We start from the raw sequence: 14,678 nt of genomic DNA, 5'->3' as shown, positions 1-14,678 counted from the left end.
AGGGTTATCCTGGGTTCGAATCCGAGCTGGGCCACTGCCCGCCTTGGTCTATCAGCCCACCTGTAAAATCGGGTAGGAGAGCAGGACTTTGGTGAACACCAGATTTTCCCCCATCCCCGGGAACTGTGAGCTATGAAAAACAGCAACCAGCCCTCCAATTAATAAGTGCTATGTAGCAGCTATTGCAGTGCTCTTAGCCCCAGCCCATGAGAAAGCCAGATGCAGCTAAACCAGGCCTGCGTTACCCGGCCAGGACTTTCCAAGATTAAGAGAGCGTGCCTGAGATCTTCAAAGGAGCCGGCCGCTCTTCATCTTCCCTTTTCCCCTGTTGAACAGTTTCATTCCCCTCCCTGTGTGGTCAATAAATCCTCTTACTTTTCTCCTGTGTGGACACTTGCGTGTGCAGTGGGTTGTTGGGAGTGCACTCTATCTCGTACTGGGTTTTCTAGCTTTCTCTTTGCAGAGCACTTCTACTACCCACAAGTTCATTATGCTGCTCTTGACTCCCCTGTAGGTAAGATGAAACAGACTGCTGGGGTAAAATCTATGATTACCCTTTACATTTCTGCTCTGGTAAGTGTCTTGGGCATGTAGAATTGCACCGAATGAACATCCTATCCCGCACAGTAATGGGGAACTTCTGAACATATCAGTGGAGAGAGTTTTTCCCGTCATAAGCTTTACTTAGACGTTAGGGCTTAGGGATCCCTTAGGTTGAATAGTGAGGTCCTGGTCAGAAGAAACAAAGGCAGTTGTCTGACAGCTGGAAACGTTACTTTTGTTTCTGTCCTGCGCTGGCTGGTTGATTAAAAAGGCTTTTCTGTCTCTCTGGTCCTCTTTAGTTTTCTGATATGAGCACATAGGAAATGTAACATTACATGGGTTCACTAGCAGCAAAGTTTCCAAGCAAGTTACAAAAAAGGGTCAACATTAAACTTGGAAATCCAGCTCATTCCCCCATGGCACTAATTGATTACAGACGCCCCTCAGCTCAGGGGGGAACTATTCCTTCTTACCCGTATCCCCCCGAGCTGTCTCTCCAAGTGAAGCCCCTGAGATACCCTGATTTATTTCTGTATATCTCTTTGCAATTTCCCATTATCTCCCCCACCACATACACACACTATTCACCAGGCAAACAAGGTAGTGCAGTGGAAGTTGGGTTGGAAACTAATCACTGGCTTCTCACAGGATCCGAATAAAACCTTCTGTGGTGCCCTCGATCTGCGAGAGCCTGCGACTGATTTATAGCTGCTGAAATCAAACCCTCTCTGTCCGTTTCTAGTAATCATATCAAGAGAAGAATTACATGTTTTACATTCAAGGGGGAAATTTATTTGCTTTTTAAAAAAATTTGTCTTATACTCGTTAAGAAACAAAAATTTGGGATTTAGATTATTTTTTTTGAACATGCAGAGCGAAAAAATTGGAAAGTATAAAATAATTCCACATGGCAGGGAAGTTTAACCATTCCCTTTGCTATGTAGGTTTATTTCAGTTGCAGTGGTTGTCTGTTAGTAGCTCCTTCTCCATCCAGTGGGGAGAAAATTTCAGCACTGATATTATTTCTTTGCTGTAATTTACTGTGGATTAAAAATGAAGCATCCAAACCTTTCGCTGGTATCCAGCTGCATAGCTCCACTGAGGCCAAATTACCCCATCTAAGGATGTGGCCCAAACGTCTAATTTCTGCATGTGCTTGATTTATTTTAATACTCCTAATTCATACCTCAAAGTCTGACTTAGGGGGACCAAGGTATGGCTTTTTTTGTGGCAGCCTCTTTGCAATGTTGTCTTCTCTTTGTAAATCTTTTTTTTTTAAGGGTCATCTCCTAAGATCTTGCCTCTGTTCTCACTCCGGCAAGCTCCTGCTCCCACAAAACTTCAGTTTACCTAAGTAAGGAGTGAGCAAAACTGGAGTAAGCACTTAGGAAACGGTTCCTTGGCCATAAAGGAGCAATCTGGTCCAAATAACAAACTGGTGTAACTCAGCATAGCTCAATGGAGCTGCTTCGATTTGTGCTAGCTGAGGACATATGAATCTGCAGTTTCATGAAAGTGACAGAAAGATTGTTAAGTGCAGGACTTCAGCTCAGGCCCTTCTAACCAGTCCTCTGCTAATTTTTTATTTGTTGCTATTATTTTATATTTATTTGGCGCTATGGAGGCACATTTTTATCTCTTTCTCCTGTAAAGCCCCAGAGCATCACAAAGGGCCGGGCATGTTTCTAAAGGATTTGCTCTAGGAATTATTTTGGGGAAGTTCTCTGCCTGCGTTTTACAGCAGGTCAGGCTAGATAATCACCAGGGTTCCTTCTGGCCTGGGAAGCTATGGATCTATTAGCTTCACAAAGGTGTCTGGGTGCTTTAGGAGCAGGTTCCCTGCTTAAAAGGCTGTGGACCCAGGGAATATTAGAAAAAAGTCGGCTAGGAATCGGACCACGGGGGCCTGCCTGTGGCGGCCATCGACAAGGCTATTGCTCTCGACTTTCCCAGGCTTCCCATGTGCAACACAGACTCAGAATGAACTCCATGGCAGGACGAAAACCAGCAAAGGAGGCCTCTGGAAGTGAGGCGGTATTCATTTCTTTAACATATACATAACTTGTCCTCCTATCGAAAGGGGTAATCCTGCAGCCCTTTCGCACACGAGTGAGTAGAGCTGTCCCTGGGTCTTCAGCGGGACAACTTGCACGCGTCAGGTCCTCTCTCACCCAAGTAAGGGCTGCGGGATTGGGCCCGCATTTTCGCAAAGCAAGATTGGGCCCTCGTTTCCGCAAAGCAGCCATGCCTGCTTTCAGGGCAGGACCACGAGGAAACTGACGCGGTCAGAAATAAAATCAGCAGCTTTGCAATCAGTCCCAGTTAAGAGGTATGTCTGGGAGTGACTTTGTATTGCAGTCTGCCTCTGACCTTTCAGGGATGTTACACTACAGCGGGGACACTGGTTAAACCAGCAGACCTCTGATGGACAGAAGTGCAGGCTAGAGTTAGGTGGAGGTGCTCCGGAGTCTCTCCATCTGCTACATGGAATGGCTCACTACAGTGAGAGTTTTAACTTGCAGCTCCCCTGGTGCTGGTCTGGGACCAACACTTTCCAGTAATTCCCTTCCCTACGTGCAGCGACTTTGAAAAGGGTTTGAAGGGCCCTTGGTTTTCTCTAGCAATCAGTGACATCAGCCTTGAGACCTGATGCTTGCCGATGCCGTTCTTCCTAGAGGACCCTCCAGAGCAATGTGCTGACAGCAATAGAGTTGCTGTGAACATGTTTATAAATCAAAAAAGCTGATTGCCCCCCTCCAAGAAAAAGTAAGAGGAAGGAATAATCATTTTAAAAATGAAACCCTGTGCGCTCTGCTCGAATCAGGCTCCCTGCAGCTGAGCTCAGTGTGCCATGGTGGAAAGGTTTAATGAACGAGCTTCAGATAACATTGTTAGTTGATAAACTGATAACACTGCCCGAGTTCTCCCAGTCTTGAGCAGTGGAATGAGGAATGTTAGCTTTTCGGAGTACATCCCCCCCATTTGCCTACATGATTTAGGAGCCTTTTAAAAGTCACTGTGACACCTGAGTCTCAGTGAAAAATCAATGGGACTTAAGGCTCCTAAGTCATTTAGGTGCTTTTGAAAATGTTGCCGTCTATCTCATCGGTAAAAATGGCTAGTGTCATTTAAACTAGCTTGCCTGATTGGTGGGCCTAGACAGCTATTAAGCCTTACAAAACTGGCATTTTCCAGCCTTCCCGTCAAATACAGGCAATGTAATTAAACATATGCAGGCCAGCAGGGTACTCAGAAACTCACTTTTATAGGGAGCTAAAACTGCTCAACTCACAAGAGTCACCTTTGAATCAGTGGCAAAGTTTGTCTGTGTACATATTTTCCCCAGCATCTCTTCCCTGTTGCTCTGCAATCCATTGATGGCACTATATATTATCATCACATGGATAGCATTTAAGATTATGATAATGAAGGGATCACTGCAGCAAGCTCTTACTCACAAGAGTAGTTCCACTGTTGTCCACTCCCATAAGCACTGTTTCCAAAAGGGTTTTTCAGGATTTAGCCCTAATTCTCAACCCATGTCTCTTGGGCATTGTTTAGAGTGGGGAATACTAATGTAGAGGACTGTAATGTTCTACCCATTTTGGATATAAACACCACATGGATGGGTTCCACTTGTTGTGATTTAGCAATTTTCCTCTTTTAAATTTGTGTTTATTTTCCCTATATCCATTTTTTTCTTGTGTATCAAATATATTATTGACGAAACCCAGTGTCATTTGGTGGGGAAAACGGGACTATTATTTGACCGATGTTTTTTTCCTGCAGGAAGTGATTTGATAATATTTGCCCCCCTCATTCTACAGAAGTTCACTATAACCAGAATTGCATTGTTTATACTTCATCGCTTAGAAACTTTGCAATTGCTACTTTGTTTTGCTGGAAAGCAGATGACATTTCTTTGTGTAAGGAGCTTCCCATAGTATTTTAATCTCTACTCATCAGAAAACCTGTGCTTTGAAAAAGTTTTGTAATGTGTGTTCCAAAGTAAAGTTACTTGGTTTGCTTTCCTGTAATCATTTTCTTTTCTTTCTCTCCATTGTGTTTGCTTTCCTTTGGCATCTATCTATCTATCTATCTATCTATCTATCTATCTATCTATCATACTTTGAAGGTACCTATTATGCTGGTATCTTAAACACAATACCAAAATTAAGATGTATGAGAGTCTATATTCAAAAGTTATGTGTCCACTCTCCGTGATTTGTGAATTTAAGTGCTGGAGGTTTTCTGTTGCAGATGGTGTGTGTGCGTATATGCTCCTTTGAAGGAGAGTGTCTTTCTTCCTCTCTGATTCAGTAACAATAACAGATAAGACCAGCCACAAAAATAAAAGAGAGACAGAGAGAAACCTGAGTGGTTTTGGTCTTTCCTTTTTCAGACAGATCAGTGCAGAACTGTAGCCGAATTGCTTTCCAGCTTCTCTCTCAATATTTGCTAGAAATCAGTAGGAAGAACTTAAAAAAAAGTTATTAATATTTTTTCTATGGGGGCAAAAAAGCAATATCCTGCAAACCCCCCAGGAATCTTTCCAGACTGGCGAAGCAAGGAGGCAGCCGTGTTTTTGCATTGACTGGCAAACGTATTAGTCATTTTATAGATGCAATAGCTAGCCCAACTTCCTGGCAAGAATGATGATGTAAAAAAGAGACTGTACATGGAGACTCTAATGATAAGGAATGGGATTAAGCGGCTTCTATGTTGCATTCAGATAGATGCTAGTCACTCGACAAGACGTCGCTACCAGACTGAAAACAAGAAAAATGCTCATTCTGCCTCAGTTTTAGTGCATCGGCTCTTTGGAGTGTGCTCCTTACGGGTGTTTACAAGTGCTCTGCTCCAGTTCTTCAAGGGGTTTCTTTTCATTTTCTTTATGAGTTTAGAAGGAGCTGGGATGCCTACGTCCCAGTTTGCCTTCGGCTGAGAGGAAAAAGTGGCTATTGAGGCTCGGATTAAAAACCTAAACCAAATTATTTTCCTTACTTAAAAAAAAAGGGGGGAGGGGGAGTAATTTTTGATCCATAAATTTAGGATGGGTAGAGACCTATTGTGAATTTTCCAAAGAGAGATCAAATAATTGATCTTTTTTGGTTACCCGAGTTATTGGACAGCTAGGAACCAAACTTGAGTGTTTATGGCATTAAAAAAAATTCTTCTGGCGCTTTGAAGTTTGCTTTGTTTGGTTGGGACCTGTGATATTATTGCAGCAGACCCAGCAAAATATCAATATAATATTTTACCTTGGTGGTTTTAGAAGCTTTCTTGCAAACCTCACACAGCGCTCTTAATTTTAAACCAGAGTCTGGATTCTGCCCCTCTGACTTACATTGAGCAGTACCTTGCTGTGTGAGTGGTCCAACAGGTCTCATTGCTATGACTTGTGAAGCAAGGGACTGCTTAATCTGAGTGAAGAGGAGCAAAAATCTAACCCTTTAAAAATCAAATATGTGTTTGTTTAATTTTATTTTTAAAATAAAGATGGGCACTCGCTCGGGACAGAATTGTTCAGTATTATCTGTTCTGGAAAATAAAATAATGGTCCAGATTTTCAAGAGTGACTAGTGATTTTTGGATATCCAGCTCAAGACACCTAAAAGCAGCCTGATTGTCAGAAACACTGAGCCCTCGCTCTCTGAAAATTGGGCAACGTTCAGATGCCTCGAGTTAGGGACCCCAAAATTAAGACACCCAAAACTCCTAGTTACTTTTGAACATCTTGGTCAGGGGAGTATTTGGCCTGTGGCATTTCCTGCCTGAGTGGAATGATTTTATTTCAATTGGATAATCCCTTTGCTGTGTTAGTGCATTTAAAGTCACAGTTTTCAGAACACAAGGTCTGTCCACGGGCCTGTTAATGGAACTCCCAAATAAAACCAGCAAATCACGCTGCCCAAACCCTGGGCACCAACACAGGTCTCCTTGAACGCTGGTGATGCTCTCCCTCTCTCTCCTTCTCCCCCTCACTCTCTCCCAGGCACTTTTCTGTCTCCCATCCTCTTCTCCCAGCCCGCAGACCTGGGTCTCCAACCAGCCCCCAGCCCAATCTCGCATGTCTATGCCCACTTGATCTGGCCTTTATTTGGTGCCGGTGGCCCACTGACAACTCTCTTTCTGTCACGGTTTGTAATGGGCAACCAGTGGCCCTGTCCCATCCGCAATCAGTATAGAGATGCTAGCCACCCATTTGGGGGTGTGTGTGTGTGGGGGGGGGGGTCCCATTCTTATCCCCACCCACAGCACAAATGTCTTGGCTGAGTCCATTCACCTAAGTTTCAAAATCAGCAGGAGAAATAAGTTAAAAGCGGGGCTGGGGGCCTTTGTCCCATCCCAGCTGATGCTCAGGGTCTGCCCCTATGAAATCAGGTGCTCGGAAGTTTGTTTCCAGCACGGTGGATACCCTGGAGTTGTGCCCCCCCCCCCCCAGTGCTTAATCTGTAGTGAAAGAGGTGCCCAGGGTCAAGCAATATTTTGACATTCATCACTGCTGCGGCAAGCGCAGCGGTGCCAGGGCTAGGGACGGCCAAGCCCCCCGGGGCGCCGGGGCTCGGGACGGCCAGGCCCAGGGGTGCCCCTGGCCCTAATTAAGCACTGCCCCCCCCTCCCGTCTCACCCACGCTCGGTTGTGTCCCATCCCAGCCGCTGTTCCCCTTGCGCCTCTCAGGGATGCTCAGATTCTGCCCCCCCCCTCCCGGGCTAGTTCTGGGGGGCGCCTCTCCCCCTGCCCCAGCAGTGACCCCCCGCCCCCCCCCCCGGCCGGAGGTACTCACTGTCCTGGGGGGCCGCCTCGCTCCCGCTGCTGCCGCCGGACGGCTCCTGCAGCCCCTTGGCGCCGTCCCTCGCCTCCGGGCCGGGCTCCTTGCCCCCGTTCATGCCGGCCGCCACTTCCTCCAGGTCCAGGAGGTGGCTGACACTGAAGTTTTTCCTGCCCTGCGGGTTGTCAGGCGGCTCCAGGATCCGGCCGGGGCTGGGGCCGAACTGCTTGTCCATGCCGAAGGCTGCCGCGCTGTCCATGGCTCGCTCCGGCGCCCCCCGTGCCCCCCAGCCCGCCCCACGCCCCCGTGCCCCGAGCGGCCAGGCAGCCCCCCTGCCCCAGCCAGCCAGCCCCTCGGTCTCCCTCTCCCGTCCCGAGCGCTGTTCCGCCGTGTGCTGACGTCTGGGGAGGGGAAGGGGGGGGGGAAACCCCAAACCCAAACAAACCCCCAACCAAAAAAATCCCCCCCCCCCAAAAACGCTCCTCTCCCCGTCGCTCTGGAGTGGTTCAGACAAACGTGTCCACACACAACGCCCCTTCTTTGGACCTGACGCGAACAGCCCCCGCGGCCCTCCCCCGACTTTTCGGCCCCCTCTTTTCTGCGGCAGAGATGTGCTAAAAAGAGCAAGAGAGAGAAACCACTTGGCTTTCCCTCTTACCCCTCCCGCATGTTTGTCCCCCCCCCGCCTGAGAAAGTTAAGTGCTTCTATCAACAAGTGTAAAGTGAATGTGCTCAGCAGAGCTTCTACAGGGAAGGGCTTTTCCACATGTACAAATTCCACTGGAGAAAGATCTGACCCATGGTTTCTCAGAAGGGACCTCATAAAATCAAGCTTCACAGGCACATAAAGGTAATCCCCCCCTTTCATATACACAACACACACACACACACACACCCCCGCTTCAAAATCTCTGGATAGCCGCCCCCCCCCCACTGCCTCCCTCAGCCTCAGATCAAGGTCACTTCTCTTGGGAAAAACCCAGCTCTCCTGCCTTAACGAGATAATTATGCCCTGCACCACAGTTAAAAACTCATAGGCTGCTTCCCCAAGGATTGTTATGGAGCCTCCCTAATGAAAAGCAGCCACTGAGAGAGGAAAAATGAGTTTTTCCTCTTTAAAAATATTTTTAAAAAGAGCAAGCTTTGAAAAGTGAGGCAGGAGCTTGTTATTAGTGTCTGGTGAGGGGCTGCAGTCAGGACAATAAGAGAAGAGATTTTCTTCCTTTTGATGTATCTGTGCTTATCACGATTCTTCCTCAGTGCAGTGTGTGCACTTGTTTTTGAAGGCACATGTGTGTGATTTTGTGTGTGTATAGCTATGGGATCTGTATTGGCGATTCAACAAACTCCTAGCTCATAAAAATCTACTCCTGAACTCTAACGTGTCCTAAAACATCTCAGCTAGGGAGCTCACTGACTGAATCAAGTTAAAATTTGTAGCAAGTTTTACTTGTGCATTCTGTTTTTCGGTAACAGACCTGCCTATTTTAAAACAAGAGCAAGGGTGGCTGGTTCAGAGGCTGTTTTTTAAACTTCCAAAACAGGACTCCAGCCTTGTTCATTAGAATTAAATGTTGCCAATTCTGATCTTCTTAGCCCTGGTGTGAACTGGGAGTAACTTCACTGAAGTCAGCAGAGAGACTCCAGATTTAGATAGGTGTACCTGAAATCAGAGCATGGATCAGATGAATTGGAGTGAGGCGATTTGGGTTGATAAAGAAGCCAATCCAAACTATTTTCCTTTTTCAAAATATGACATTGCATGAATTTGGAGATGGGCTGTCAACCCAAGACTCTCTGACCAAAGGAAAGTTAAATCATGGGAAGAAGCATGACAGGCTTCCCATCATGCTCTGTCACCAATCAGATCCTCAACTGAGCCTCAGGGTCCATGTGTATGGATGAGAGTTGAGTGTGTTCTCCTGGTCTTGTATAATCTGACTCCCTCAAACAATTTAGCTCATTTAATATCCTCTGTGACCTAATCCTCATCTCCATGGTGCTAGTGTCACAAAGAGTCAATTATGTCCTCGGATGGGTAATGAGCAGGAATGGATGGAGTCTGAAGGAGTAAAGATTTTGTTGTCATATAAATGTCTGTAGAGCACTAAAGAACAAATAGAGAGCAAGACAGAATGCAGAAACGAGAAACAGGCCTAGGTTAAGCCCTAGAATCAGACCTCCTTTGATTCTTAGATGGTCTGGAATCTAATCTCTTGGTCTGAGCCCTTTGGTTACATTTTTTATCCAAACCCAGGAGAGGCCTGTTTTGTCATTCTGATGCTGGTGAAATCTCATGAGAACAGCTGGTGAGATAGCATCGCCACCAAATCCGAACTTGAAAGCTTTATGCTGACTTGACCTCATCCATGAATCAGTGTCTAAATCAAATCTCAATTTGGACAATGCTGGCCCATCCTTGGTATAAATAGGATGATTGTCCAGATTTCAACATTTTTCAGTTTTCCTAGAGGAGTCAGCAGCTGGAGCCAGGACTGCTGTCCTTATGAAAAGTCACCTGGGTCAGATTTGGATTCAAAGTTCCTCAAGGTTTGCAGATATTGGAGCGGAGCTTTTGGTTTGGACCCATTTCTGTCCCTAGCCTTGTGCTGGTGTGTCTTGTGTGGGGAAGGATTGTGTTCCTGGTAGCACCAGAGAAAGTGGTGGGTGGCTTCCGGATGGAATGGATTGCATCCTTTCCATTTCAGGTCTGAATTACCATAATCCAAAATCTCAGTGTGAAACCATCACATTTGGCCTGGTTTCCACCAGGAACCATAAAAAAGGCCTGAAACTGGGTGCAGCCTGGCTCATCAGCAAACTCTCCAATAATACTTACCATTTATGCAGCAGTTTATATTTTTGAAGAACTTTAATAAGAATGAATACTTCCCAACAGAGCAGGTCAGATAAGAAAACAAAAATGGTGCCTTTTTTTCTGCTTTTTTTTTTAGTTACGGAAGTTTGAAATTCATTCTATTTTTACCAGCTCTATTGCTGGCTAAAAATGGAGGGGGGTGGGGGGAATTTCATCAAAATGTTCCCCTGCCTATATTTTATTGATCGAATTTTCAAAATGTTGTTCAAATTTCAAGCAGCTCTGCACACAAAACCAACCCTCTTGGGAGGTAAGTGAGGATTATCACACCCATTTTAAAGATGGGGGAACTGAGGCTCAGAGTAAAAGGCCTGCTGCTCGAGTCATTGTCCTTAGTGCATGAAGGGTTGAGTCCCAAGGGTTGCCAAAAGTTACCCTGAGAGTCATTGGCATAGTCAGGGTAGGAGCCCTCGAACACCCAGCTCCCGGCTTCAAACGCAGTTCACTAAGCCATGCTGTCATTTGGCAAATGTGAACAAAGTTTTGCTTGGTTTCAGGTTTTGCTACCAGAGGTTTGCCCAGCTGTGTTTGTTCCCTCTTGTCAATTCCTAACTTGGGTGAACTCTTCCCAGGGTTCGATCAAAACAGAGATTACTGGGATTAATCCTGAAGCACATCGGACTTGATTTTTCTCATGACAGTAGATCAAGCAACTGCCTGGCAGATATTTTGGCAGCTGTGGCTAGAAATGTATCTTTAAAAGAAGATTGGGTTTGCCCAAGAATCTGCTCTCTGCATCCATTATTATACACCAGGGAGGTCATAAACACCGTGAGACCGATATGACTCAGTTATGCCTTGCAGTTACTATAATTTACAATGAAGTTCTATAAGTATCAGACCAAGTTGTGAACACTGAAGGATTAACCAGGCTGCCCCTTTCTGCTTGGTGGATGGAGATCTACCTCCCACAGCTGGACAGTGGCCAGCGCTGCTGGGCACCTCTCACAACAAACTATTTTAGGGCATCAGAGGCAATACAGTGGGACTGGCGGAAAGCTAGTAGCTTAATACCGGCAACTAGGGTTCAAGTGCTGGCAGCCAAGGGCTGGTATCTGTTGGTTAGGGATTGAGCATTTGTGGCTAGAGGATAGGTCCTGAAGGCTAGGGACTGGCCCCTGACCTTCCCACAAGCCTTCTAATTGCTCAAACCCAGAGGCCTGCTTTTAGCTGGGTAACATCTTGCTGTGATTATGTTGTGGAGCGCTGGAGATCTGCAAGGGCTATTCATTTTCAGGCCATGGGGGAGGGGGAAGCTGAATGGTTTAGCCTTGTCTCGCTCCTACCCTATTTAATCGGGATTATAATTATCATCAGCATCATTGTTATTATTTAGACCCTATTCTTGAACCCAGGCCAGCCTGTTTCTTTCAGAGGAGAGTTTTGCTCAGTTCAGGGTGTTAAATAATTAAATGGAGGGACTAATCGGCAGTGAAACCCCCTTGGGCTCGCACTTCCTCAGCCCCTGTGATTGCTGATATTTTTTTGGGTGAAATATGACCTTTTTTATGATCAAAGGGGATCAGCGTTCCAAAGGAAAGAAAAAAAGGCAGAGAGTTTTCTTTTTCCCAATCCTAGCGGTCTGGTAAAGTTTCTTTAGACATGCAAAGATTTACACACCTTTCTGCAGGGTGCCTTAAATTACCCTCCAACTCTTTACACATTTCCAGGAGCAGAGCAAGAACAGTAAGTCATTGAGAAATTAACTGGCCTTTCAATAATATCCCCTGTCGGCCTTTCAGAAGGGGAATGTCTAATGACTTTTTTGAAGTAGAGGTCAGGGTTTGCTTTTTTTAAATAAAACAATCTGTATTAATGCAATTTCCTTTTCAGCTGTAGTATTTGATTTTTTTTTAAAAGCATCATTTTCCCCCCTCCAGCCATACGATGCATCTAGAGTTAGAGACATTTATTTAAAAACACCTATCTCCTCGCTTTGCTCGCTCCTCTGGATAGGAGCCTAATTTTTTTAAAATTTTAATTTGTTTGAAATTACCGAACCCAGATCTCAGCGGGGCCCCAATTCAGCAATCCATCCCTCATCCTTGTTCAACAACGCATTTAAGCACGTGCTCAATGGGACTTTAGCGCATGCTTGAAGTTAAGCATGTGTGTTTTGCTGAATAGCTTAAAGCATGTGATTAAGTGAGTTGTGGTGTAAATGTGGCACAGTTCCATTGAAGTCAATGGAGCAATGCCAATTTACCCCTGCTATGGATCTAGCCCATTGTGTGGTCAATGTTTGCGAAGTCTGCAGTTTGAAACCCTTTGGATGGACTTTTCATTGCCATGTCCTATTTCCTTCAGTTTTTTTTCCTAAACACTTTTTTTTTTCGTAATCTCATTGAGTGTCCTCGGGTTTTCTTTCAGATTATCTCTTACATTTATGTAGCGCCTTCCAACACAAAGGATCCTCATATGTCTTACAAACACAATCCTCTTCTTCATCCCTGAAATACAGCTGCCTCTGGGGTGGAACGCTGCAGCTGTTCAACAGCAACACTACACAACACTTTAGGTCTGGAAGGTAGCTTGTACTTATGGGGCTGGTGCTTCTCTAACACACTCGCATACTACAGTGATGAGAATGGCATAAGCATCTCGCTAGAACTAACACCAGCTGAGATGTGGCCCATATTTTCTGACAGAAATTGCAGAGGAAGTCTACAGTGTATAGGCCAAATGCAATTATCTGGGTTCACAGGGGTTTTCAGTGGAAGTGGCAGTTTTTTTTACTCGTGTAGTGTTTACTGTTGCATCAGTACTGGACTACTCTGTCCATAATACCCCATTAGAGTTTCTCCACCTTTTGCATCTGCATCCGATGAAGTGAGCTGTAGCTCATGAAAGCTTATGCTCTAATAAATTTGTTAGTCTCTAAGGTGCCACAAGTACTCCTTTTCTTTTTGCGAATACAGACTAACACGGCTGCTACTCTGAAACCTGCATCTTCCTTGAAACCTTCATGCACTCTCTAACAGCTCTCATGCAAAACCTGGCTCCTCTTCTCCCTGAGCAGCAAAACCTGTCTTTGCAGTCAATCTTTACGCTGTGATAATTCCTAGCCATGTACACTTTTGACCTTTCTGTTTCATTTGCTGGGCTCTCTCCCCCTTTACGCTCATAGAGGAGATGATCCAAAAGGTCAAACCAATAAATTTTCCTTATTTACCCTACAAGTTAGGAAGCCATTTACAACACGTGTGTCTCCTGACTCGCAACTGCTTTCAAAACATCAGGCACCGAAACAGTAACTCCGGAGAGGGAATCTCAGTGAGAATTTTATCTAGTTTCACCTCTTGTAACAAAAGCAGAATATTGCTATTCTCCATGTGTGTGTCATTAAGGACCTGATCCAGCAAAACACTTAGACACGTGCTTAACTTTAAGCACAGGAGTGGTCCAGTTGCAGCCAAGGGACCTCATGTGTTTAAATGCTTTGCTGGATTAGAGCCAAAGTCTTACCTTGCCCTTGTTTTTTATTCAGGCACAGCTCCCCTTGGCTTCAGACAAGGATTATTTGCCTGAGTAAGGATTAAAGTCTTCAGGCTCTAGAATATCTGTCTAAGCTTTTGGACTCCTACCCGCAATACCTGAGCACCTACCAGAATTGTCATCTCCACAATATGGAAGAGCTACAGATGGTCTAGCTGAGTGTAGAAGGCACCTGATATCACAGCGGAGGGGCTGCTGGTGGGGTGTATCCCTGTGCGTTGCAGGTTCGCTGCAGCGCAGGGTCCAGAACGTTACCGAGCCTTTGGGTGTCAGTGGTATTGTTTGGGTTTTGGTGGTGTTTCCACCTCCTCCACAGCACTGTTCTCAGCTCGTGGGAGCTGTGAGGAAATCAGAAGGAAATGGAATGGAGGGAAGCTGACAGAAACCTTCAATTGCTAACCACCCTCTCTGCCCCCTCTCTTGCTGTGCGGAGGAGAGTGGTATTCAGGTGAACTGTGCGAAGTAAACAAGCAGCCGGCCTGGTAGGAAATCCAGGAGACCTGCCAGATTGGCTGTCTACAGATTCCAAGTTTTCGCCTGACATTTTCCGCACCCAGACTGATCCAGCAGGAAAGGAGTTTTTTCACTGGGCAACAAGACGGATACGAATGCGATCACAAGGCCATATATGTTGGCGTTGGTCCTGCTTTGAGCAGGGAGTTGGTCTAGATGACCTCCTGAGGTCTCTTCCAACACTGATCTTCTGTGATTCTATGATATGTGGTTTGCAGGTTTAAACACACAAACTGAGCACCAAATCCGTGGAGCTCCCAGGAGTGACATAAACTAATGGCCAGATTCAAGCCGGCACAGAAGCTCAACGGCAAAGCTGTGCTGCTGGCTGCTTAAGAGCTTTTATTTATTTATTTTTTAGAGGGAGTGAGCACCAGGCTGCAGGGGCTTAGGAGGGCGGCAGGGGCTGGAGCGGGAGGAGACAAAATTAAGCCGGAGTTGTTGTGGGGTTTGCTCAAAGACAACTAATCAGAGGT

General features: G+C 45.7%; 1 protein-coding gene across 1 annotated transcript in view; it reads right to left on the bottom strand.

Moving 5' to 3' along the window:
* PRRX2 (paired related homeobox 2) overlaps nt 1-7,590 on the bottom strand; it is a 68,426-nt gene extending 60,836 nt beyond the window's left edge. Inside the window, exon 1 of the mRNA XM_038374096.2 lies at nt 7,332-7,590. Within this exon, the coding sequence (XP_038230024.1) occupies nt 7,332-7,575 (244 nt within the window). The 5' untranslated portion in view covers nt 7,576-7,590. The remainder of the gene's footprint in view (nt 1-7,331) is intronic.
* Nucleotides 7,591-14,678: the final 7,088 nt, after the last annotated feature.

The sequence above is a fragment of the Dermochelys coriacea genome, chromosome 16 (genome assembly GCF_009764565.3).
Source record: "Dermochelys coriacea isolate rDerCor1 chromosome 16, rDerCor1.pri.v4, whole genome shotgun sequence".
In the NCBI taxonomy this organism is placed as follows: domain Eukaryota; kingdom Metazoa; phylum Chordata; order Testudines; family Dermochelyidae; genus Dermochelys; species Dermochelys coriacea.
Note: the sequence above shows the minus strand (reverse complement) of the source record. Positions and strands in the feature narration are given on the sequence as shown.